The sequence below is a fragment of the Rhineura floridana genome, chromosome 3 (assembly GCF_030035675.1).
Source record: "Rhineura floridana isolate rRhiFlo1 chromosome 3, rRhiFlo1.hap2, whole genome shotgun sequence".
Classification (NCBI taxonomy): Eukaryota; Metazoa; Chordata; class Lepidosauria; order Squamata; family Rhineuridae; genus Rhineura; species Rhineura floridana.
The window spans coordinates 10,687,540-10,714,919 of record NC_084482.1 but is presented as its reverse complement, the minus strand read 5'-3'; the positions used below and the strand labels follow the sequence as shown (position 1 = coordinate 10,714,919).

The 27,380-nt window shown below is 45.8% G+C and overlaps 2 protein-coding genes across 7 annotated transcripts in view; both read right to left on the bottom strand.

Annotated features, from left to right (window-relative positions):
* LOC133382031 (caM kinase-like vesicle-associated protein) overlaps positions 1-15,826 on the bottom strand; it is a 39,979-nt gene extending 24,153 nt beyond the window's left edge. Inside the window, exon 1 of one of the 5 annotated variants that reach the window (XM_061621682.1) lies at positions 15,694-15,826. The gene's annotated coding sequence lies outside the window, so the exon portion shown is untranslated. Of the gene's footprint in view, positions 1-8,091; positions 8,139-8,534; positions 8,585-9,062; positions 9,145-15,693 lie in introns of those variants that run through there. The other 4 variants (XM_061621685.1, XM_061621683.1, XM_061621686.1 and 1 more) reach the window with 4 other exon arrangements.
* An 8,351-nt stretch (positions 15,827-24,177) lies between these two features.
* Positions 24,178-27,380, bottom strand: part of NDUFB11 (NADH:ubiquinone oxidoreductase subunit B11) — a 59,459-nt gene continuing 56,256 nt past the window's right edge. Inside the window, exon 3 of one of the 2 annotated variants that reach the window (XM_061614418.1) lies at positions 24,178-24,370. In XM_061614418.1, the coding sequence (XP_061470402.1) occupies positions 24,241-24,370 (130 nt within the window). In that variant the 3' untranslated portion in view covers positions 24,178-24,240. The remainder of the gene's footprint in view (positions 24,371-27,380) is intronic. The other variant, XM_061614419.1, reaches the window with a different exon arrangement.

Below are 27,380 nucleotides of genomic sequence, written 5' to 3'. Positions count from 1 at the left end.
ACTTGTGATTCCCAGGACGTGACATTCAGAGGCACACTGCCTCTGACAGCGGAGGTAGAACATAGCCATTGATACCTTGTCCTCCATGAATTTGTCTAATCCACTTGTAAAGCCATCCAGATTGGTGGCCATCACTACATCTTGAGGGAGCAGATTCAGTAGTTTTAACTATGTGCTGTGTGAAGAAGTGTATTCTTTTGTCTGTCCTGAATCTTCCACCATTCAGCTTAATTAGATGGCGCCGAGTTCTAGCATTAAGGAGAAAAACTTAAGCCATGACAAAAGTTAACTCATCATGACTAATGTCATCTCAACAAGGTAGGTTAATTTCTTGTTTTCCTGGAGTGAGCCTCATGTGCAGGTTGCCAACGCAGGCTAAATTTGTACGCAGCATTAGGAATTGTCTACCAAATTACCCTGATATTGGCATGATTGACCCATGCAACCTCTGCCCACAGGTTTACTTTCCTTGGGATGACTGGGTACTGGAGACTTTTGATACTTCTTTTTGTAATATCTGTTTATTTCCAGATTGAATGGGTTAGGGGAGCAAGGAGGCAGCGCCAGTTCCAGAAGCCTCTAGGGGTGGTGCAAAAACCCCAAGGGTCCTATGGTACCTTGAATAATTACACATGTATTGTTGTGTGGACATTTTTAGGCAAGAGTCTACTCTGATGCTTGATGGGTGGGAGCAACTGGGCATTCTTGCAACCCTCCCCCTTCTTTTCATATCAGGCAACTCCAAGCTGTTTTTCTGCCTCCGGCCAAGCCTGTCCTTGGATTAAAACCCAAACATGTCAGAGCTCACACTCTGGCAGTTGGATGTAGTATCCCCTAGCTGGCAGTGATTACTCTTCCTTCTTTCCTTCTGTCCACCCATTCTATTTATTTATTGCATTTATACCCTGGTCTTTCTTCAGAGAGCTCTAGGGGGCATACATGGTTTGGAAACATACAGAATTGCCTGATACTGAGTCATATCATTGGTCCATCCAGCTCAGTATTGTCAACACTGACTAGCAGCAGATCTTCAGGGTTTCAGGCAGGGGATATTCTCAGCCCAACCTTGAAATGCTGGGGATTTGACCTGGGATCTTCTGTATGCAAAGCAGATGCTCTACCCACTGAGCAATGGTCCACCCATTTTGTCTTTACGACACCCTGCAAGGAAGAGTTAGACCAGGTATGGGGAACCTTGGGCACTCCAGATGTACCAAACAACTCCCATCATCCCTGGCCATTGGCCATGCTTGATGGGGCTGATGGGAGTTGTTATTTGGCAACATCTAGGCAGCCAAAGCTTTCCCACACCTGGATTACTTTTAAATATATAAATAAGTAAATCTCCAGTGCTCTTCATCCAGAGGATGGTCAGTCTACCAATTGTAGACCCAGCAGTGGACATGCTGTGTTCAAAAACATTCCTATGGGTGGACATTTTGCACTCCAGAGGGCATCTTGAGATGACATCAGTGATTGACACCGCTTTCTATGCAAGCAGAGATGCAACAGATATGATCTGTCTCTTTTTCCCACCCCCACCCCCTTGCTTGAAGTGACACAGAAAGCTAGGGCAGCATTCATGCAGCCAGTTCTGGGTGAGTCATCAAGGATCTCCAGAACAGATCCATAGAATATCTGCTCCATACTTACATAGCTGGAGATAATATCTGGAGGCAGCTGCATCTTACCCAGGAATAAAATGTCCTCGTTTTCTTTTATGATTGCTGTGTATTTGAATTCCTAACAGCCCAATCAGTTCCTGCCTGAGGCTTGTTTTTTGACCCATAACCATTCTGCCTTTTCAGTAAGTTTATTCTTTTGTCAGCAGAGTTGCTAAATACCTTGTAAGCAGTGACATAGGTGCAAAAAATGGCTGCAAAACCTAGGATCTGCATAAAAATATCTGGACCTGCTTGCCACTCTTAGAGGCAACTCAGCTCAATTTTTTAGTTAACAGTGATTACCAGGCATCTAGATTTTTGTACTGCTGGATTTTTGGTTTTATTTCTTTGCAGCAGGGGTAGCCAATATGGAGCCCTCCAGGTGGACCACAACTCCCATTTCCCCTGACCATTGGCCATGGTTGCTGGGGCTGATGGGAGTTGGAGTGCAACAGCACCTGGAGGGCACCAGGCTGGATATCTGTGACACCAAGTATCATCACTGCCAGGGTGAGCTGCTGGCTCAGGAGTAAGGGAACGGCCAGAGGGCTCAAGGAGAACATCTGGGGTGGGGTGCCCTTGACAACTGCTGCCTGAGGCAGCTGCCTCACTTCGCCTAATGGCAGGGTCATCCCATTGACAAGGAAGGTATGCACAAGTGAGGGAGCTTTGGAAAGCTGAAGGAATGCAGAGGCCATTTGGAACAGGGAGCTGGTGAATTTCACGTCCTGATTGGAACTAGTCGCCAGCAATAAAATGTTGACAAACAGTACAGCATAGGGCCAAACTAGACAGCATGTTAAATGCATAGTTGCATTTGAGGTGTACATTTTAAAAATGAAAATAGCAGCTGCTTTGGGTGGGTGAGTGGCTGATAATTATCAGGAGGGCAGCAGGTAGGTGAAAGCTGTTATAAACAATTTCCTGGGAGTAGACACTGAGTAGACTCATGTAAGGATTGCACTATAATTCCCATTAAAAGCAATTAGACAAGTCATTTGTGATCACTGATTCTGTTGCTTTCAGTGGGACTTAATTCTGAGAAAACATGCTTAAAACTGCAATGTAGGGACTTACTCCCTACAGTTTCTACCTCAGTCATGAGTTACTTTACCTGGATCACACATGCGTCAACATTTCACAGATGAAAAGAGCTGCATGTTGTACCACCCCAATTTTTTGTACCATGAATCAATGTCTGAACTCCTACACCCCCCCCCAACACCACACACAATTACACATCACCAAAGGCTCTACCTGTTTCCATCTGTTCTGCAATCAGTTTAAAAACCGAGTTGGTATTTGTTCTTTTGGTTAAAGGCATACTTGAAGAAAGCATAACTGCCTGATAATATGTCATCAACAGTTCACAATAGACTGTGGCAGGTGCAGTGTTGTGAGGCAGGGGGCTGTACAGCTCATAGTGCCCTCATGTCCATGTATATGCATGCATATGCTTGCCTTTAAGAGGATGCTTTCATGTAGCCACTGTTGAAGTAATATTCAATTGCCAGTCCATCAGCTTCTGCTTGTGAAATGTATGGGCCCCTCCAGGCTGCAGCACGTCACTGATGTAATAACAGTGCATTAGTGGTGGGTTTATACTGGACTGTGATGCTTCCCCAGTGTTACTGCATTATTACAGTCTGGAGGGGCACTCTTGTGCTGTAGTGCAACAAAAGAGAGACAAAATAATAATAATCCCCAGAGCATTTGTCATACAAAAAGTTGCAGGATTTCAGCAGGAAGTTATGAGGCATGCACCAATTGGAAACAAAGAAATATGTCCTCTCCAATACTTTTGCAGGCGCGAATAGTATTGAAAGTGGGATCATGAGCACAAATGATCAGAAATGCTCAATAAAAAGGACATCTGGAGTGTGCATGTGTATGTTTGTGTGTTCTTGTTCTTCAACTCAGGTAGCAAAACATTGTAGATGGTCCTACAGCAACTAGCTATTTATTTAGTTATTTTTTAACTGCATGTTGGCAGGTACAGGTGAGGGGGAGAAGCCATTTGGATGTTCATCTTTTAGTGTCCAGAGGTCTTGGGACAAACCTGGCAGATCTAGGTCTGAAGTAATGTCCTTCACTCCAGAGCCCCTTTTTAAAAAAAAATGCAGTCTTGGGGAAAATTAGGGTTTAGAATGCTAAATTTGATGGGCATACAATAGACGAGGATGCTGATTCCATCATCGCCTGTTATGAGCAGCCCCAGAAGCCCAGGGTGAAGATCAGGAACAACATATAACGAAAAGGAATGGCTTAAAGATTAATTAGGGACACTTGAGAGGGATGGAGATCTCCCTCTTCTTTCAGCCAGAGACTCAGGCACAACTTCTCCAGTTGCTTACTGGCGAGACATTGCACACCATCTGTGCTTGCATGCGCAGAATCTCTTTTGTTGTACTTCACCGTATTTGGGACACTGGAGCAGAAAGCATTTCTCTGTTGCAATCGCTCTGCTGTCACACCGATTACACAACGCTCTCCACTCTGTAAAGTTCTTAATGGGAGGGTGTGGAGCCCCTCACAGTCCACTAGGCGGCACTGCCGTACTTGCCAGACAATTAGTTTATCCCAGCTGTGGGTTTTATTGGGAGGTGTGTGTGAGTGATCACAGCACTGTGGTTTGGGATCGAGAAGCGTGCATGTGTGCGTGTGCTGTATGTGTGCACCGGGGACTGGCAACTTCAGTCACTTTACGACCAGTAGAAGCAGAGGGGAAGAAAAATCTATTTGTGCGCTGAGAAAAACATAAAGGAGCCTGGAGAAAAAGCTGCCAGAGGCGAATTTGCAGAAGGGGGGGGAGGGAGGCAAACACAGAGAGGAAATCAGAGAAGCTTTTGATGTGATGATCCTCGCTGGACAGAGTCTGGTTATCATACTGAGGGTGAAGCTGGGCTGCTTAGATGCATACAGAAGACTAGGCAACCACCCTGGCTCCCTTAGGACGGAGTCCACTGCTGAACTGTCACAGTCTAACCCTCTGTTGTGCCATTACCCTTGCCCCTTCATGCAGTCTCCTTCTGTGTTTGCTGCTGAACCCCCCCCCATTGGATTTCTCTGCCTCAGTGGCTCAGAACCTGTTGCTGAGAGAGAGAGAGAGAGAGAGAGAGAGAGAGCGCCTGTGGGAAGTTCTTGTAACCCTGTTATTGGTGCTATAACCCCCAAGAAGCCAGGCATTACCATGGCAACCCAGCAACACATTCACATTAGTTTCAGGTAACTTAATGGGCAAGGATGGATGGGAGGCCCAGCCACACCCAGTAAGAGAGCGAAAGCGAGAGATGCGTGTGCAAGCACACACACAGAGGTGTAACCACATATCGCAAGGGAGACATGCATACATGTAACTATGAACAGCAGAGGCAGCACACTTGGAATGCAGATTGGTAAGCAATTAAGGACTTTGAGTCACACAGAGTGCCAAGGTATTGGGGGGGCACAGGCACACACAAATGGTCATGCACAGCTGCCTTGCCCAACATGCATGTCCATGGCAAGACTGGCATCTATGGAATATTTGTATGCCCCACAAAGTGTACACATACCACCAAGAACATTGTACATAACTGCTCACATACTGTTGGCTTTGCCATGACATAGGCAGCAAAATAAATCCTGAGTGAGGGTCTCTCGCGCACACAAAGCAATTTACATGCAGATTGCCATAAACAAACATGCTCAGCTACACAAACATACCACGCAACACATCTCAAGGGCGGGCATACTGAGGCACCAAGCTGTGAACAGTTGCAGAATCACAAAATGAACAAACATAATGTGATGCTTGCATATATATGCCCATGCCCAAGAGACAGAAATGCAAACATGTCTACACACACAACCAGTAAGCATACTGTAAGCAGGTGGCTGCTTTCTTTGAGCTTGCAGAGTGAACATTTCATTATGAACATTATGACTCCTACACACACACACACACACATTTGAAAACATAGACCTGGAGATACAAGTGCGGCTGAGACAACCCATGGCCGGGGCGGGCAGGCAGATCCCTTCCTATCTATCTTCCTATGCATTTTTATGCACACATGTACATACAGCGGCTCCCACCAGCACTTGTCAGATGAGCATAGGTACACTAATTTTGCATTACATGAGAGGGTGGCAGCTTCTGGTGGGACAAAGAGAAGACAGTGTGAAGCCACGTCTATGAGGACTAATCAGTGGCATCTCCCATTCAAGAATTTTGGACCAATTAAGCAGGTTATCCCCTAAAGCTGCTTAGGTTCATGTAAGGAAGCTGTGGCTAGCCTGCTAGAATGTTAAAACCTTTATTTGTTCACCTTTGAAACAGCTGCTCCTCTCCCATACCATATTACTTACTGCTTTTTAAATGCCACTCAATTTCAAAAGCAGTTTGACACACCACATCAGGTGGCTGTGCTGGCTGTTCTTGGAGGAAAACAAAACAAAAGAAACCCTAAACCCTCTTTGGGTTCAAAGAACTTTGTTTCATGGCCTTTTGAAACACTCACACATTTTCCCCCTTTATTTGGCAAAGTGCCATGCACACCAATGGTGCTAAGTTAATAAATCCTGGCCCTTCACTTCAACATGCACATTTTCTTGGAAAAAAATGTTTCCTGTGGGTGCTACAAATATTATAATTTTCCAAATTCACTATACTGAGGGAAAAACATATCTGTTACCAAAACAAGAAAATGTCCGGAGTGGATTTGCTCCAGTATTTGGCAAAAATAGAGCAGACAACTTATAAACAGAATCAGAAAACAGGGATTTTCTGTTTGTATCCGAACCTAATGCCCTCTTTCTTTCTTTCTTTCTTTTTCTTTCTTTCTTTCTTTCTTTCTTTCTTTCTTTCTTTCTTTCTTTCTTTCTTTCTTTCTTTCTTTCTTTCTTTCTTTCTTTCTAGCACAGTAATCCTTAGTGAGTCTTCCTATCCTGTGTCTACATGGTACAAAGTATACAACGACCCTGGGGGAAAATACTCCTTTTAATTCCCAGTCAACACTGCAACACTTTCTCTTTAGTTCAAGGATGGGAGCCAATACTGTTGGACTCCGACTATCATCAGCCCCATAGCTAACAGTCAAGGATGATAGGCACCTTAGTCCAGCAACACCTAAAAGGCCACAGACTCCCCATTCCTGCATTAGATGCTTAGAGAGTGGCTTGAACTGCTTGGGTTAAAATTTGCTCCAGATAGCTTCCATCTTGGGATGAAGTCAGATTTATAGAAAGTTGCATCCTAAGAAGTGCAGCCATTTTCAAGCACAAGGTCAATGAATTATGAAAATCACTTGGGCTAATATAATTTCCTTCCCTTGGCAGATCAGGTCAAACAGGCAGGGTCGTCTAACACCACCCTGAGGAAATTTCAAATCAGACTGAACTTTAAGCAGGAAAGCAAATTCCATCATTGGATAAAGGAAATTATACCACATGGGCATCTCAGTATAATCACCCTTGTCCTTTCAACCTTTTCTACTCTTCTCTAGTTCCTTACCACTGCAGCTCATTTCTTACAGGTAGTGCAATGAGTTTTGGGTTAGACTAAATGGGTTTTTTGAAGTCCCCTCCAATCCTGTGATTTTATAGTTGTAAGTCTGGGTTCGGCAGAAAAAGTCTGCTAAAATGGTCAGACCAGTTTCTTGGTTAAGCAAATAGCCCTACCAAATCAGTTACTTATCTGCTTTGAAATGGAAGCTAGGGCAATGAGTTGCCACAGAAATGAATAGCTGGAAACCCTTCTGAAAGGTGAGCTGCGGCAAGGCTGAAGATGGTGTCTGCGAGGTGAATGTGTCTTGAAAGAGAGCAAACGGCATTCAGTCTTGGGACTAGAGCTGGAAAAGAAGAGGGAGCCCCGACTTGCTTTCTGTGCTGGATCCAGTACTATGATATTTAAAAGCCCTCGCCCCTGGAAATGTAATAGGGAGCAGAATCTGTAGGAATATTAATGCTGAGAGCTCTTGCAACCAGTAGAGTAGTGGCAAATTCACAGCCATGCCCCCTCCCCGCTTTTTTTACTGTGGGGTTGAGAATGAGATCCTTAATACAGAGGAACCAATAAGCATGAAGGAGGAGAGCATTAGCAACTAGAAGTCTTCTCAGTGTTTGACTCACCTCCTTTCACTCTGATTGACTCCAATCATCAGGAAAGGGCAAAGAAACATGTTAGAAGATTCTTCTCAGTGGCTAACATACTCCCCTTTCATGCTGATTGGCTTGTAGGATGCTGGAGACATAAGGACCCCGCTCCCTAAAAAGTAAAGGGTCTAAGACCCCCTGAGACCCCACATGACTATACCCCTGCTTGCAAGTCATTCTCAGCCTTTATATATATGTAAATAACACCTTCTATCGCAGAACTTGCCAGCAGTCTCCAGTGGCCTTCATTCCAAGGGAACCAAACCCTAGGTATATGCTGGGACCCTCTTACCGCTCAGAGTTTGGGGTGCATGTAGCACTATTCTGCCTTGTTTCAAGCTTGTTCTTGGCTTTGTTTCTAGCTTACTCAGCCAACAATTGCACCTAGCCAATCTTTTGTTTCAAAACTTGCATTTTGTCACACCTTTGGAAAACCACCCTCTCAGATGGGACAGACAGAACGTTTTAAGAGATCTAAAAGTAGGTTTGAGGAAGGTTTTGCTCTCCATGGTGCACACATAAACTTCCTCTGTCCGTAGCTGCTTTTGGTTTAAAGTAACAGGTGTTACAGGTTTTTCACACAAAGCAAAAACCTGCCTGTTTACCAGAAATAGAAGTGGGATCCCTCTTTCAAATTGCCTCCAACTCTCTGGAAAAACAACAGGCTATTGTCTATTTCTGGCCTTAATGTCATTCCTTCCCATTTGGAGTATGGGGGTAATAATATTTGCCTACCTTTACAGGATTGTTGCAAGGATTACTCACATAATGTCTGTGAAGCATCTTTAAAGTTCTAAAGCAGGTGTGGGGAACCTTTGGCCCACCAGATGTTGCTGAACGACAACTCTCCTCACCCCTGGACATTGGCCATGCAAGCTGGGGCTGACGGGAGTTGTCGTTCAGCAACATCTGGAGGACCAAACGTTCCCTATACCTGTTCTAAAGTGCCTGTTGCTACAACCACCATTGCTACTTTCTGCTAATTCCTGCGTCAGCCTGATTCTGAAAAAAGAACTCAGAGAAGTATTTATTTGTTTGCTTGTTAACCTTATACCCCATTTTTTCTCCAGTTTAGAGCCCAAGCTGGCTTACAAAAAACAAAAAGAGACATGTATTAAGTATGTATCTGTGTATATATATTATGTGTGTGAAATAGAAAAAAAAACACTATAAAATGACCAATAAAATTCTACAAGGTACAGAGTAATCAACAGAGTAACAAATTAGTAAAACAGAACAGGTAAAAATTCTTCAACCAAATACCTGGAGAAATAAAACAGTCTTTACTTGTTTCTTAAAACTATCCACCATGGAGGCTGACCATATTTCCTCACGGGGGCAGTTCCAGAATCTGGGGGCCACTACAGAAAATGCCCTGTAAGACCTTGAATTGGGCCTGGTAATTCATAGCCAGCCAGTGCAGAGCCTTAAGAATTGGTGTTACATTAGGGTTGCCAGATTCAATCCCTGAGACTGATCCTGTATCTTTAGGAGAAGAGAAAGTCAGCCAAGTGCAGGTGTTCTTGCAACACTGTAATGAGAAAAACCATAAGGTGGAATTCTCCCTTCCCCCTGCACAACTTTTAAAGATACAGAAGACCACTTGGTTGCCAGGCCCAGCCTCCAAGAGGTATTTTGTATCTTTAAAAGTTGTTCAGGGGGGGAGGGAGAATTCCACCTTGTGGTTTTTTCCTATTACAGGGTTGCAATAACACCTGCTCTTGGCTGACTTTCTTTTCTCCTAAAGATACAGGATCAGTCTCAGGGATTGAACCTGGCAACCCTATGTTACATGATTCCTCCAGGCTACCCCTGACAGCAGCCTGGCAGCAGCATTCTGCACCAGCTGTAGTTTCCAAACTACAGGAAAGCCCCACATAGAGCGCATTGCTGTCATCTGTCTGACTGGAGCATGGGTCACTGAAGGCAGGCTGTCCTGGTCCAGGACCCTGGCACCCACTTGGGCTTCCAGTGACAAAGTGGAATTGAAGAACACCCCCAAACCACACACCTGCTCCTTTGGAGGGAATGCTACCTCCTCGAGAACTGATAGATTGTCTAACTTCCAGACCTTGGAACCAGTACTCTTCTCAAGATTCACCTTCAGTTTATTGGCACTCATCTAGACCGTTACTGATTCCAGGCACTGATTCAGCATCTGAACAGCTTCTCCTGATTCCTTTGGATTGGCAAGGCAAGAGTGTCATCATAGAATAGTAGAGTTGGAAGGGTCCTATAAGGCCATCTAGTCCAATCCCCTGCTCCATGCAGGAATCCAAATTAAAGCATACATCATCAGTATACGGATGACACTTTACCCCAAAACTAGGCTTTGAATCCCTGCCCCTCATGTCTAGGGTTAACTGCTGGGGACAGGGCATAGACAAACATGCTGGTCCGGGAGGGGTGGATCCAAAATCTACAGTAGGACTTTTTAAAAAAAAAAACTTGTGGGACCTGGGGGCAGGAGCAAGAGTCTGTAGGGATGGAGCCCATCATTAGCAGGCCAAGGAGCAGAGCCCAGTGATCTTGATAGGGTTGAGAATGGGGCCCTGTGGGTGGAGCCTTGCAATGGTTGGGGTTAGGGGGTGGAGGCCAGGGCAACAGCTGTCTCTTTACACCATGCATTTAAAGCACTCTTATACCACTTCAACAGCCATGGCTTCCCCCAAAGAATCCTGGGAACTGTAGTTTGTCATAGTGCTACAAGCCTTAACAAATTAGGCTTTCCAGGATTCGTTGAGGGAAGCCATGGCTGTTAAAGTGGTACAAGAATACTTTAAATGTAAGATGTGGATATGACCTTTTTCCTAAGGTGTACAGCCTTTTACAAAATTGTGAGAGTGGGCTGTCCCTTTCACTTTTCTGGCAACTGGTCCAGAACAAAAGAATTTGCCTTTTTTTGGGGGGGGGGGATTGGTCTGAGCAATCCTGAAATCTCTACACCGTTTCTGAGTGCTTTTGGCCTTTTGAGTCTGGATTTCTGTTGCTTGCCTATGCAATCCTTCTGTTGCTTTTTTAACTAGTTTTTCACTCCGGCTTACTTCATTGTATGTTTTAGTGCAGCTGCTTTTAAAGTGTTTGTTGACTTTTATTCTTGTTTGTTCCAGGTTGTTGGTTTTTTTAATTATTATTTTTGTTGTGCTAGTGTGTTGTTTTTTGCTTTCTAAATTTTTTACTTTTGTATTATGCTGTATTCTACCTTTTTTAAAAAGGTAAAAATATGTGTACCCTGGCTTTCCTCACTATATATTACACACATAAATACACATATTTTAAATTAATTAATGATTATTTTGAAAGGAGGGAATTCACACCAGGATCGGAACAAATTCCCACTCAATTCTTCTCCAAATTTCCTGTGCCTTCTTCCCTGATCCTTAGATCTTACTATCCTCCACAGACTTGCCTAGTGTAGGCTATGCCCTGTTATCGCCTCCCCAAGTCCACAAGAACCACACCTACCTGCTCTGTTTCTCCTCTCACAAGCTGTACCTACTACACCACAGTCCCTGTGGCAGAGAACTGTCTGATCCTAATTTCTATTCCATCTACCCTGCTGAAACCCACATAACGCTCACTAGCTGAGAAAAGAACCCAGGAGTCCTGCTGTGAGCTCCACTTAACCTCTTTCCTTAAGAGTTAGAAAACAGTGGTGCCAATTGGAGTTGAGGGGGTAGAGGGACAGGAAATTGAAGTGTCCCAAAATGGGTTTGTTTTGTCTGCAATATTGAAACAAATCTGCAAGCCAAACTGAAATAATCTCTTTCTTGCACCTTTCCCTCCCCTACACATCAGTGACAGAATCTTTAATTCCATTATCACATAAATGCCATTCCCGGGGGGGGGGTACCTTTCCCCAGAGGTGTGGAATCAAGATGTTACCCATTATTATTATTTCCCCTCCGTACTGAGCCTTTTGCTTTATGGAGGAATTGGCACCCAGCTTTGCCATGACCCGTGGGCAATGTGCAAAAAATGAACAGAAGCCGTGATTAAAGAGGCTCACAGTGTGCATGTGTGGTACATGAGGCTGTAGTATAGATCGGTGGCTGCTTACGCATTGCCAAAAAAGAGGGCACTGATTTACATAAAAATTGCATATGCTAAATTATAGAGATGCAAATTCAGAAATAATTACTCTAGTTTAAATAGAAATGCAATATGTTACCTCATAGTGTGGAAGGCTATGACCAGAAGACATGTGTGTTCCTGCTCTGCCTGCTGTCTAGGTGCTGATAACTGTTGATGGGCAACTTCAAGGCCCCCCTCCCTTCTTAAGGATCTTTATCTTTAAACTAGACATTGACCTGGCAGCTCTCCAAATAGAGGACACCTTCAATAGAGGACTGTCCTCAGTAAGTAGGACACATGGCCATCCTCAGTACAGACTTCCCCATTGTTCTTTCTTCCTGTCTTCTCCTGCAGGTAGAAGGGTTCAGAGGGAGCCTGCTCCCCTTTACCTTTGTAATGTGGGGCACCTTAACTACTGTATTTAGAAGTCTACAAGGAGGGGCAAGATTTGGCCAAAACAGTGTATGGGGAGATGAGGCTTGTGGATTTCATTAACTGCCCCATCCTTTTCCTCATCCCCAGTGGAGGCTGGTCCATTAGGACAAATGGGGCACTGCCCCACCAATCTCAATCTGCCATCAGCCTGCCTTCTTACTTGTAACTGGTACAGGAAAATTATGTCTCCCTGCCCACACCCTTTGGTTCTTCCTGACCAAAGCCCTTTGTCTCTCTGTGTGAATAGAATGAAAAGCATCCATTAAGTTCTATGGAATACAGAAAAATGACTGTGATTGGGAAACCCTTTAATAGGGCAGTGTTGGGGGGGGGAGAAGGACACAAATCCCTCCATGCTCCAGGCACAGGTGTCCCCCTCCCTCTTTGAGAAAGAAACAATGAGCCAGGGTGGGAGGGAAAGCAATATTAATTTTCACTTAGAGTTATAAAATAGATTGAGGTGGCTCTGAGTGTGAATGAGCTCACAGCCTACTTACTAAAAACCAATGAGGCTAACTTCATTGCACCCCGGGGGGGGGAGAGAGAGAGAGAGGGAGAGAGAGAGAGGGAGAGCGAGAGGGAGAGCGAGAGAGAGCGAGAGAGCATTATCCTCTGAAGTACAGAGGAAGATAATAGATTGCCCAAAATCACCAGGAGAGCTGGACAGGAGACCAGCTGGAGGACCCATTTTCTGAGTTCAAGGAGAAGTCTGTCCTTATTCTGCTGCTGTTAGTTCCAGGTAAGTGATTTGCAGGTAATTGTCCCTTTCGGTGCATCAACAACAGTGGATGCCACTTGATACAAGGATCCTCAAGGAAATCTCCCCAGATTGCATAACTCTTAGTCTATGGGAGGGGACGTCTCTGATTGGATGATATTGTTTCTAGCATTTCTTAAATATACATAGAGCACAAAACTGAATGTGTAGGAGATGCTTCATAAGATCATAAAGTAAGCCCTTCCGGATCACACCAAGAGTCAATTTAGTCTAGCATCCCGTTTTTCCACAGTGGCCAAGAAAATACATAAGCAGGGTATGAAGCCACTAGCCCTTACCTGCTGTTGCCTGCCAGCAACTAGTATTAAGTAGTATACTGCCTCTGAACATGGAGGTTCTATGGAGAGGTTCTATCATGGCTTATAGCCTTTGATAGATCTATCCTCCATGAATTCATCTAATCCTCCTTTAAAGCTACCTATGACAGTGGCCATCACATTATTGTCTGGTAATGAATTCTATAAATGAGTAATGTGAGAAAGTGCTTTCTTTTATCCATCCTGAATCAACCGCCAATCAATTTCGTTGGGTGATCCTGAGCAGTCCGAGTATTATGATAGAGGGAGAATATAAATTCAAAAGTGCCCTGTGATCTTATCCTCTTTCTAAGCCAAGTTAATTTAATCTGCGAGTCATGTAGCACATTCACAGGTCTAGGTGCGCACATGCACACACGCATGCATGCACGCGGGATTGTGTAGGGCACATACTCAAGATCTCCTAACATGGAATTTAAGACACTTTCACCACTGTTTTGTACACTTTACCATCAGAATGGTTACAGAGCTTATTTTCTTGTTCTGCATGCTTTAGTCCTAACACAGAGACTAAATTCTACAACCAGAATTGTGTGAGAACAGAGGGGTGGGGAACTGGGGACCTCAGCTTGTTACATATCCAAGCCTCACATTTTTCAACGGAGAGAGCTTAATTCTTGGAACAGAATATGTTACTCACTTTAGACATATGCACACACACAATAATATAAATATTATTTGATCTAATGAATCGGTCAGAAGTTATTTACACTACACAAATCCCACGAAGTGTCAGCAGAAGCAGTAATAGCTTTTTTGGAGACAAGGTCAATTAGGTATTATGTCCTAAATGCAGAATAGTGTAATAGAAAGGAAGGTGGAAATACAACTTATAAGAGAGTGGGAGAACTGAGGGTGGTATTCAATACTAGTCCTACTCAGAGTAGACCCATTTAAGTTAATAGGCATGACTAACTTAGGTCTATTCATTTCAATAGGGTCTACTCTAAGTTCGACATGGTTGAATACAACCCTAAGAGTGTTGAACGAAGGGGCAGCGAATTGTGTGTGTGTGTGGGGAGAAGCCTCTCACTCTAGCCTCTGGGATCATGTTCCAGGTCTTCTGAAAGGTTCTTTCCACAGCCACAAGGACTAGTGATTCTTAGAAGTTTAGTGGATTTCTCATATGCCACACTGACTCCACCACAATTCAGTGTTGTGATAGTTGTTCTGCAATAAACTATGGCCCCTGGTGATAGTTATTCTGGATTCAATAATTTAGTAGTTTGCTGTAAAAGACTATGGGGGGATTGTACAGAGAGAGACCCTATGAATATTATTCATGTCTATATGGACACACAATGCAAGCACGCACACACTTACACACACAATTGCAAAGTTTCTGCAAAGGCACTGGAAAGAACCCTGTGAGCCTGCTTACAAGCCTGCACATGTCACCTGAACATACATGCTCACATCTGTCTATGCACACAAATATAACTAAACGAACACATCTGCCTGTTGATTCAAATATAATGCCCAAAGTCTCATAGGTGGACATATACCAACCAAACGAAAGCACGCAAACAGGGAATATTTATGAATTGGCACACATGAATGCACTTGTGGACATGCCTGGATGCATATCTTTCAAAGACACAAAAGATTCAAAATCATATGTGTATTTTATACACACACAGCTATATTGTAGTAGATATTTGCCTGTGTATGTGTGTGTGTGTGAGAGAGAGAAAGGCAGAGACAGACATTCAAATATAGAATGAGCTTGTACAAAGCCTCCAGGCATTCTGAGTACATGAAATACACTGAAAGAAACATTAAAAACCTTTCCATTTTGCTGATTGTGTGCCTGTGCAAAGTGAATGTCTGCTCTGTTATACTGTGCTGCCAGTGTCTCTTATTAATTGCTCTCACTCAACACCTGAAGTGCACTTGCTGTGCCTCTCCCTTACCATGCCACCCTCTCCACCTCCGCCCCCATCATCCTCATTCCAGATGGAACAGCACCAGCTGCCATACATGGTCACACTTCTGCCCCCTGTCCCAGAGATACTCCTAAACTTTCTGGGCACCCAGTTTCATTCATATAATCACTTGGAACTGTGTCCCATCTAGCAAGATATCACTCCCATCCTCAGATTAGCATCCTGGCCCACCCACCCATCCATGCCTGTATCCCAAGCTCTGGTCCCTCCACTCCTGCATCCCATTCTCCAGCCACAATCGTAACTCCATCCAATTCCTGCACCCCACTTTTGGTCCATCCCTGCCCCAAATACAGACTCCTACCTCAACCCAACCCCCTTGCTACCGCCCACCCACTTCCTACCTGGGGTGGAGCTGGGTGTCCCTCCCCCACCTGGGGCTGGCTGGCTGAGTACCCACGTTACAGCTTGCCACAGGGTGCAGGGTCAGCAGCTTTGGATGGCTCAGCCATGGCACGGAACTGCCTGCCTCCACACTCTCCGGCAGAGAGTCTGAGCGCTGCCTTCCCTTGCAGAAAGCCCAAGCAGCAGAAGACAGGGGCGGGAGCGGCTGCTGGGGGGGGGGGGTGCGGGGTGCGGAGGGAGGAGAGACTCAGAAACACACGGAGAGCCCTAAGCTGGAGACATGTGATTTAGAGAGACGGTGAAAGGGAGTGTGTACTTGTGTGTGTGTCTCAGGCAGTGTGTCTGTTCACTACAACACTGGGTGTGTGAGAGAGAGCTTGTGTCAAATGCACACACATAGCACATGTGAGAGTGGCATTTGAGTCCCTGTGCATGTCTTCTGTGGCTATGCATGCCTCTGGAGATCTGTGCATCTTACTTGCGCAACCTTCTTTACATATGCTGCTCTCTGACGTTAGCAGGTTGTTGTTGTTGGGGTGTGTGGAGTTTTGTATGTTAGTATTTGTAGCGCTGCATGGACTTGCAGTGAGATTTCAGTGCTCCTCTCTGCTTGCAGCTGTGGAAGATGATGACCAATGGGTACAAGTCTGTCTTTGTGAGTCGGTAGGTTGTGCGTTTGTGCCTTTCCACTAGAAAGGGAAGAAAGGGAAAATGCCTCTGTGTGTGTGCGAGTGTGTGACTCGGAGGGAAGGAGGGGTAGTCCTGCTATGCCAGTTTTGATTTGGAAAGTGTCTTGTCTTTCTTTGGACTGGATTATCAGGGTCTATTAAAGCACACAGATGCACACAACTATAGGCAGGTTCAGGGTTGCATCGGACTTTTGCTCCTGCGAACTGCCAGTTCTGAAGACTCAATAGATGGCTTTTGTTTTGTCTTCAGCTGTTGTTTCCTATATTTGGGATTAGAAAGAAGCTTTTCTCCAGATCAGAAGAGTGTTTATATAGTGGTGCTGTTTCTATTTTCCACCACCCCCATCTCTGCTTCTGCAGCAGGCTCCTTGGTGTGCCTGCATCTTGTTCACTTTTTTTGCTTTCCAGGTGGCATGCTGTGCCCTCTGGATCACACAGATCAGCCAGCACACTGTGGGATGACATCTGAAGAATCCCCCTGTAGATTCACCATGCTGAAAAAGGAACAGAAATCCACTCTCCTCAAACCCCTCTTTCCTGGGGGAGCAAGGAAGGGGAGTAAAACACAGCCAGGATAGGATGATGGGCAGACCAGAGAACTCTGGTTATGGGAGTAAACAAACAAACAAAACAAATGGGTGTATATGTATACATGCAGCAATGGATGGATCAAGGGTTGCCAACTGGAGAACGAGGAATGGGAGGACCAGCTATCAGAATGGAAGTCAGGATGCATGGATCAAGGGAAGTGATGGGAACTGGTATACAGGCACAAAAAGCCCAGGGGTTTCTATCTTCCATAGGACTTATCCTAATGTAATCGTTCACAAGCAATTGTGCATCCCTATTTATTTATGTGCACTTACCATGTGCCTTCTAGGATCTTCTGTAGTATGTCATTCTTTTCTGTAAACAATTGTGCATCTTTACATAGCTAATAATTTGTGTAGAGCCATAAAGCTGGCAATTTCTAGAGCCAAATGAATTTCCTTTGGGTGCGCACATATATACAATGGCCTGTTTGCACTTCATTCTATTGCTGCAGTTGTATAAGCCTCTCATGTGTAATGAGCCCGGGTTTATAAATAAGCAGGCTTGAGTTTATCTCAGTGTGCTTGTGTATTTTTGCCAACTTTCTTCCAGAAAAAGAAGTGCGTGCTGGGTATATTTCCTAAGGGGTGTGCAGACCTTTGTGCTTGACCCCCTGCCGCTGCTCCACATGCATCACTGAATAAACAGTGTCACAGCAGCTCCACACGAGGGTAATGTCTGTCTGAACGTGTCATCTGCAAGTCTATTTGTTACAGCAGGAATCTCTGCGAGTGTGAGATACCCCAGCGCTGCCTTCTTGAAAGGAGGGGGTGGCAGGACTCCTGGGTTCTATTCAAAGCCCTGGGCCACACAGGTCAGGCATGGAGCCTTATTTGGATTATGCTCATTATGTCGCCTCAAGAATGTTGTATGAGCCAACTAAAAGCAGCAATTAGGTCATTTTGGACTCTGCTCTTATGCCCCCTCCTCTGTAGATAGTAATGGGCAAGCCAGCGCCGTTGCAGTTGGGGGCTCTCTTTCTGCTGAGTGGGGCCTGGTCTTCTACCCCAAAGCTCTGCCTTGATGGTACCACTGGCTGCTAATAAATATAAATAATACATTCCCTGGAAGATTGCTGGATCGGGGGGAGGTAACAAAAGGAGCAACAGATAGCCACAATGATGGCTATAAATCTACCTCCACCGTCAGAGGCAGTATAGCCCTGAATACCAGTTGCTGGGGATCACCAGTAGGGGAGAGCTCTATTGCACTCAGATCCTCTTTGCAGTCTTTTCCAGGGGCCTCTGGTTGGCCCTGGTGGGAACTGGAAGCTGGACTAGATGGGCCTTTGGCCTGGTCGAGCAGGGCTCTTCTTACGAGGAAGAGAGGCTGGTGCCACAGGAGATCATGGGCAGAAGGAGACTAATGGCCAGGATAGCAGGAGCCAGGATTAGGATACACGGTAAGAGATAGGAAATACTGGCCTAGCTCCAGCAGGAGGCCATGGGGGACTAGGTCACATTCTCTTTCCAGCCTTAAGTGAGGCGTCTATTATATCTTTGCTATACAAATAGCAAATCTATTCTCCAACAGCGGATACTTACATAGCCAAAATGATAACATCCATGCTCGAAAGGAATGTATCCACAAGCTGAGGGGAACCCCATGGGTTGAAGAAGTATAAAAATATTTTTGGTTAATTAGAAAATCCCCACCAAACTCAAAGGGGGGGGGACCCCCAAACAGCATGCTGAGGACTCGTCACGGAACACTGACAGACTGGTGACGGGGAGGGAAAAAATGGATGTCGAGAGGGGGGAAGTGTCCTGGAAAAGGGCGTGGCTAGCTGGCTGGAACCCTCAAGAGAAACAGGGATTTTATTGCTGGTCTCGCATGTTTTTGCTTCTATAGATTTGGGAAGGAGAAGAGAAGGACTACTACTACACAAGATATCTTCATCTTGCCAGCTTCTTTCTTCCTTTTTTTTTTGCAGCTATATTAGCAGGTGACTGGACATTTATCTCCCTGCCGTGAAAAGGTTCAGCTGCTGATTTGCAAAGATTAAACTCCTCTTAAAGGGAGAAGAGCAAGCCAGCCTTTCTCTTCCTTTTAATAAAATGATTTATTCCTGGTTAATTGGCACCCCTGCTTGAGAGTTAAGAGCCAAATGTGTACGTTCCACAGAGCCACATAATAAAGCGTTTACGGGACTGTACTACTACTAGGACAAGCGGGAAGGGTGGAGGAAGAGGCCACGCATGCATCCCTTCCCGCATCAACACCTATTATCGGGCAGGAGAACAGAGGGAGAAGCAAGGAACACGCCCTTCTCAGAACAGTTGGCTGGGATTTGAAGGGTGTAAAATGAGTCTGTAACCATCATTTAACCAGGGTGTGAAGATGAAGGTCGATGTGCTATTTTTGCAGATACTGCAATAACCTGATGTGGAGAATAATGAGACACAGTGAAGTCAAGGTTGTCATGTTTTCAGCCTGCCAGTGTAGTAGTTGTGCCTTCCACAGCAGCCTTAACAGCAGCATGTCATAATATTTCTGTGGTGTGAAAAGCTTCACTTGCTGACTTCTGCACATCAAGCAGGTTGTTAAATGCACAAGAGTAGGCCCAGACATTTCTCTGGTCAATTGGCAGCCCCATCAGGACCTGGGGCAAGGAGAAATTACTTTTAGAAGTTCTATTTAGTTAATGCATTTTATGCCACCCTTCATCCAAAGAGCTAAGAGTGGCATACATAGCTTGCCAACCCCCCCTCCATTTTATCCTCACAAACAACCCTGTGAGGTAGGTTAAGCTGAGAGAGGAAGAGACCAGCCAAAGGTCACCTACTATGCTTCATGGCTGAGTTGGGTTTTGAACCCTAGTCTCCCCAGCCTAGTGAAATACTCTTAACGGAGTCTAATTCCAATGTTCACTGCAGCAACAGGTACTTGAAAGGAACTGCAGGTGTGGCGTCACACGTACTGCCATTGTTAAAGACTGCTACTCCTCACCCATTCTTTCTCCCCCAATTCCCACCTGTAGCCACCGCATCTCTGTCAAATTACCACTCTGATCCTTCTAAATACCCAACCTAGAGCCCATTATGATGCAAGCTATTCTCTTCTTTTGATGCCAGGCAGCAGAGCACGCTCTGTGTTTGAACCCTATCCTCACTCTTCTGGCCAAGGGAATGGGGAACTTGTGGCCCTCCAGCTGTTGATGGACTCCCCAATCAAGTCCTAGCCAGCATGGCCAATGGTCACAGCTGATGAGAGCGGCAGTGCAAAATCTGGAGAGTCACAGGTTCCCCAGCCCTACTTGTGCCCAACGCTCCAAACATCAGCCCGCAGTCATCTGCCACCCCCGGCTCCAAGTTTCAGACTAGCATCAGGGAGACTCGGGTTCAAATTCCTGCTCAGCTCTGAAGATCACTGTGTGACTGCAAGCCAGACACTCACTCTTCCTCCCTCAGCCTAATCTACCTCGCAAGGTTGTTGTGAGAAGTTGGATGGTGGCAAGAGAATCTTGTAAACTCCTTGAGGAAAGGGAAGAATAGACACAATTCCTATAGCATGCTCTGCATTTTTCTTAACAAGCCAACCACAGCAGCATTAGAAGGAAGTCAGGGTTTCCAAAATATTAATCTTGGTTTAATCTCCTGAGGGGCTTTGAGCTGCACACTCCTGCTCCTCCCTCAAGCCAGGACCTCACTTGGCTTTACTTCACCATCAACAGCTTAGAGCAGCCTTTCCCAACCAGTGTGCCTCCAGATGTTGTTGGACCACAACTCCCATCAGCCTCAGCCAGCATTGCCAATGGTCAGGAAAGATGGGAATTGTGGTCCAACATCTGGAGGCACACTGGTTGGGAAAGTCTGGCTTAGAGCTTTCTAAGCCCATCCCTGGACCCTCCAACGAGTTCGTAACGGGAATACAAAGCACTCTATGAACTCCCCCACCATCCAAAGTTGCATCCTCTCTCGCTAGCTTACATCCAGTCAGCTCACAGCCTCCGAAGATGTCACACGTACCTGAAAGGAAAGGATGCAGCCATTTCTGGGGTGGGACTAAGAGGAGACTAGCCCTCTAGGATGCTTCGGAAAACACTTGCAAGATGCAATCACAGCTTTCCTTTGGCTGTGAATGGAGATTAGCACCATTTGCTGAATGGGAACAGCTGTGCCTGATCTAGGAAGTGCTATTCCCAGAGAGATTGCAGAAGGCTGATGAAAAGCAAAGGAGGTTAGAAGTCAGGCCTCCTGGGTTCCAGCCACAGCTTTGAAAAGAGAAAAGGACATGGTGGGGGTGAGGAGTAGGAGGCTCTTAGGCTATAGGTCAAAGGTGGGATGTAGGGCTAGAAGACAGGTGTCCCAGAGTGTTCTGCCAAGTACTCCCACTGCTGGCTTGTAGAGCGTGCTGGTGTGCGTGAGCACCCAGATGAGCATGAGTCACATCTGCTCTTTGAGACTCAGTTTTTCTCCCCACCCCTGGATAATGATTTCTCATCGCTGCTATAAACCCTTTGAGATACACAACTCAGAAAAGTCTCCGGTCATGCACGATATTATTGGGAGCAGAGAGGAGGCTGAACAAAGCTCCTTGTGGCAGGCAGCGAGAAGAAAATAAACTGAGAGAAATATGAGAGTATCTCTGAGAAAGAGCATTAACTCTACAGGAGCCAAAGAAGCAGAGGCCAGACAGAGAGTGGCTGCAAGGCGCACACAGCAATGGGAAAGACCAGGGATTGCCAAGGCAGGGTGTGCCTAGACAGGTGCTTGAAAGTCCAGTGATCAAGCATGAAGGGAGACAGGGCAAAAGGACATCCCAGAGGAAGGAGACCTCACAGAGCACCAGAAGCCCATGGCTCACACTAAAAGGCAGCATAGTGTAGTTAGTGGCCATTGGGGTCCAGCCTACAGTCTAGGAAAGTGGGACAGAATCTTTAGAGATCAGCCAGCTAGCCTCTGGGTTCCTCTTCGTCTTAACTACTGCTGTGTAACTAAAAGGCTGCAGTGTAAAATGGTGAAGTTGCATCAGTGAAAGCTGGAAGGTGCCATTTCCTCCCAAATCATTTGGCAAAAGAGATTGTGGCGCTTGCTTGAAACAGGTGACAGAGGGGGCTTTTTGAATGTGCTGTTCTATATGTCCTGCTGATGTTTTATGGGGAAGCCCCAAGTCCAAAGCTAGCTCTGCCTGTCCTGTGGGGTGGGGAGTCCACAGCAAGGTGTAGAAGAAATCTGGGATGAGGGGGAAAAGAAGAGGGATGCTGCATTGTAGACCCAGGATAGCCAACGTGGTACCTTCCAGATACTTTGAACTACAACTTCCATCAGCCCTAGCCAGCATGGATGATAGATGGGAGTTCACAACATCTGGAGGCACCACACTGGCTCTCCCTGTTCTAGACTATCTGCATTACAAAGTTGAGGACTCAGCAGCTGAAGGTGCAGATGGCAGGTATAGGATCTATAGGTTTCTCCCCTCCATTCCCCACTATCTGCTGCTCCAAACAGTAGTCATTTGCATACCCCTTCAGCAGTAAAATACTTTAACCCTACAAACAAGTGCAAAAGCACTTCGTGAGGAATTAGCAGTCTTTGCTTGGTGCAAAGGGGAGAAACAGCACACACCAGTGGTGCTGGGGCCCAAGCTTGGGGGGGGGAGATAGGGGCACTTTCTGTCAAGAAAGGTATAGGGGAGGGCGTTCTTGAAAAGGACATCCTAGCCCTTGCTTTTTAGCAAGGAAGGAGACAGCAGTCACCCAAATCTCTCATGCATCCTTCAGGGAAATAGAAAGAGGATCTACCACCCTATCTTCCAAAATAGACTGCTGTTCATAGATGAACCCAAGAGAAAAGCCAGTGGCAAATGGCCAGTGCAGATGCACCTGAAAAGACTCTTGCTCCTAGAAAGCTCGTATGGGTTGCCATAGCCCTGAGCCACACTGAACAGAGTTCTGTTATAAAGGTCCCTCCCCTCATTTCCCCAGCACATGGAAGGATTGCAAAGAAAGCCTAGAGCTTCTCAAGGCCATCCATTTCCATGCTATTATTACCAGCATCTAGCATTTGGGAGGGGGCGGAAGGAGGGACTGTCACTGTAGGTTTATTGTTACGGTCTGGAAAGAAAGGCAGCGTGTCACATGATTAATGGGGAAAGTGGGATTCCTCCCCCAAAGCATACCTAAAAAAACAGAACTGGTGATAGAGTGATTCAGTGACAGAACCACAGTGCCCTCAATTTCTAGAACACAGATGAGGACGTGTGCATTTTCTGTGGTCAATTGGAAACTGCATGCAGCAGAAAGGTTTATCCTTCTGTGACTGGTAGGGGTTGCTAAATTTCTCCCTTCTGTTCCAGGCAGGGTTCCTACGTGCTTCCAAAAAGGTGCACAACAGGCAGAAACCCAACAGGCACAGCTCCACCCCAGTACGCACAGTAACAGGAAAGCTTAATTTGTTGGACGTCTGCCCCTTACAGAGCTGCTGGAAACTTAACGTGGTGGTGCTACTGATGACTTTTTGTATACATGCAACCTCATGTGGTACAATAGCCTTAGCCACCACTTTCCAAAACTGAAAAGATAATTGTTTCTCTTTCCCCTATGAATGTTGCCTTCACGCTGGGATCCTGGAGGGCTGAATTTCAGACTCACTGCGGGTAATATGACAATGCTGTGTGAGAGGGACACAGGTTAGGCTCTGTAGATAGAAGGAGGCAGTTTATACAATGAAACAATGGGGAATGACAGAGCTAAATACAGCAGTTCACCGCAAGGCACCAGGCAGTACCATCTGCTCAGGGCCTAGCTTCGGCCAGGAGGGTATGGCACTGCTAAATTTTACTACCTCTAAGACAGGGCTAAGGAAAGGCCTGGTGGAAACGGAAGCAGTCCTCAAGGCCTTCTGTTTCCCTTCCTAGTAACAGGAGCTGCAGTCCAAATGATGATGTTTTCCCTTTTCAGCACCAGCCCATTCCTCAACAGGCAGCGCACAGGCTAGCTCTTGGCTGTGTATAGTGTCTTGCCAGCATCCCAGGATGGGCTCTCATGTTTCCTCGTGATACCACACACCTACAGCTTCTTGACAATGCAGCGGCCGAGATGCTGGCAGCAGGTACGAGCGGGAATCAGAATGACCCCTGAAGCAGAACATCAGTGGAATGGGGTGGTCTGGCATACTACACACTGTTAAAACTACACATTCTTTCTAGGTGGCTGAACTTTTCCCGCCCAAACTCCAGAGAGAGAGAAGCTGGCAGCAAGGATGATGATCTTGGAGGTTTATTCTCAGCACTGACAGACAGACAGACAGACAGACATCAAAGAGCTCATTCCTCATCCTCTGGGGGCAGCACAATTTTGCTGGGGTCATAATAATTAGAGTCAAGGACAGGCAGCCCCTTTGCCTCCCGCTCCTTAATTTTTCGTTCAGCTTCCCGGAGAGCCCACTCTTTCATCCTGTGGGGAGAGGGAAAAAAAGAAAGAAGAAAACAGAGTGAGCTACTGAAAAATGTCAGTGTTGTCCTAGAAATACAGGAAACGGACACTTAAATGTTCTACCCCAGCCTTCCCCAAGATAGTGCCCTCCAAATGTTGTTGAACTCCAACCCCCATCACCCCAGCCAGCCAGAGCAATGAACAGGAATGATGAGAGTCACAGTTTAGCAACATCTGGAGGGCACCAGGTTGAGGAAGACTTTTCTACTGTACTGCTACGGGCCAAATAGGGAAGAAACACCAGCAGCTAGGATTGGGATGTTATTAGATGGCAGAAATAAAGGGAGAAAGGCCAGAGCCACTTGATGGCTCAATCTGGGCCCTCTGGAAATATGGGCCAGGGTATCAAAATGGAAAAACTCAAAACGTTGCATCACAGAAAGCAACATTCATGCAAACACATGCTCATTTTGCAGTCACATACTGAATCTGAATGCCTGAACCTGAACCAGATTTTTTTTCTATTGCTGGAAAGGGGAGGTAATGCAGAATTCGCACTTCTTTGGAAGGAAGAAAGGTGCACTGGTACAAAAACAAGTACACACAAGTCAGGGGGAGCAGTTTGCTACGAGGAGACAGAGAGACAGGGTACGGAAGCATACTTCAATGGAGCAGAGCCTGCAGTTTTTCTATGACAATGAAGATCAAAAGCTTGCTTAAAAGGACAAGTTCTGCACTAGACACTGAATTCCACTCAGAATTTAGCATGTAACAGAGGACAGAAAATTCATCACAGACCAACACTTCTCATATCTTCAGATCACAGGGCTGTGGTTCATATAGTGTTTAGGGGAGAGAAATCCTACATAGTACTTCTAATGAACCACTCATGTGCCACTGCCTGCCCACAGCACATTTCCCAGCATGACTTGCTGTTCAGGAACTTTGACGTCCCCTCCAATTATAGCTGGACTACAAACAGCATAATCCCTGACTATTGGCCATATTGTCTGGGGCTGATGGGAGTTGTAGTTTAACAACTGGAGGGCCACAAGGTCCCCAACCCTACTCTAGTAGTGCATAAAGGCATGGCTTATTAAAGGAGCCCTGAGCTGTTTTGTCACTGTAACATCTTTGACATACCACATCAGCAGAAGGAGTTGGAGTATGAACCCAAAGCTACAGCATTAATTACACTGTGCTGAGATGAAGTGCCAAGCTGCTTGCCTTAATTAGTGCATCGTTAAGGAGTCACCAACTTGCTATTTAGCTGGCAGGAACAAGACAAACTCCTTTTGCCTGACTCTATTCCATTTTCAGTTTTGGGCTTCCCATGAAAACATAAGAATAGCTAAAGCTGTAGTGTGTGTCTGTGTGTACGCATGCATGTGCGTGCATGAGAGGCCTCAAGTCCAATTTCCATATTAAATTACTAATTGTCATAGTTCTGTTCAACCAAGTATCTTTTGCTCCCTGCCCCAGTTGACCCGAACACAGACCAGTCAGTCCAACTGATCAAACGTGCCTTGCTTGCATTCCCTCTGGGGCCTTAATCAGTGCCTTTGGCAAAGGGGGAGTCCGATACACACAAGCAGCTGATTTGTACTATATATATATATATATATATATATATATATATATATATATACACACACACACACACACATATATATATATATACACACACACACACACACATATATATATATATATATATATATAGCCAGCCAGTTGCTTTGGTGGATCAGAAAGCAGTAATGGGTCCTGGCCTAGTTTGCAACCGCCTGCTGCTATTTCCACCTCCCCTTCAAATAGACAGCATGAAGTCAGGCAAATTTCAACAGAGGGAGGGAGACGGATCCTTTAAACTCTTCCTGCTCTGATGGCACATGGGAGGGAGGAGGAGGAGGCAGCATAATACCCCCCTTTTTAGTAGCAGGAGTAAAGCTACCCTCTAAGCCAGCAATTTCTCAAAATTTTGAACTCGGACGTTCTTCCAAAACATTTTTCTGCCTCTCAACGTGAGCAGCAGCCCTCCCTTTGGCAAGCAAGTATGCAAAATCCTCACACACAACTGCACGTATGCAGCCCACTTGCTGCCTTATGAATAAGGATTTGTGGATTGAGGGGGAGGAGTGTACTACTCTAGCCCAGGAAAAAGAGGGGGGGAGAGAAGGATGTGGCATGAAGCTCCCATAATGTCCTCCTGCCCCTCTTGCAGTTCCCATAGTTAACGTACAAGAGACGGGGTGACTGCCAAGCTAAATCTCTGCTTGAGTCTTCTTCCTGCTGCTGGAACTTCTCCCTCCTTGCAATTCTGTGCCCCATACAGGGGTATTGTGTTCTCTCCCCCCCCAGACACTGGCGATCTGTCCCACAGTTTAATCCATGGGTGGTGAACCTGAGGACCACCTTCCTTTCTGGGCCACCTTCCAAAGGCCACATGCCAGTGGTGGGCAGAGCCAGACGCAAAAGCAGGCAAAGCAACCAACGTAAATTTCACCTGTGTGCAGTTGTCTAGTTTTTATACACAGTCATGCATCCCTTTCTTGTCTCCATACAGATGTTATCACAGGCATGATCAGAGCTCAAGGACATATTCCAGCCAGGCAAAAATATTCGGGGTGAGAAGCAGGATGTGAGGGGTGGGGCCTGGGGAGAGTTCTGAGGGTCAGACAGAGAGGCTTGGAAGGATGCATTTCCCCCCGGCCTGACATTCCCCATTCCTAACTTAATCCCTTGTTCCTTCGCAGCCCAACCTTAGCAGGGAGAGCTGTAGAAATGGGCAAGAAACAGATGTAGTGGGCATTTCCTCACTAGCTGCTGCCCTGCTGTTTTCTTTGGCCAAGTCAAGAGCAGAGACAACCTGCTCTGCTCTTGAGCTTATCTGGTTGGCTCCATTGGCTGGCAGTGACGCACGTCTGAGTCCACGTAAGGCACCCAAAGCTGTGGATTTACAAATTTAGCGATGTTCCAGAGTTCTTTGAGCACTATGGAATAAGGAGAGGGGGAGACTTTTGCGCCCTCTAAT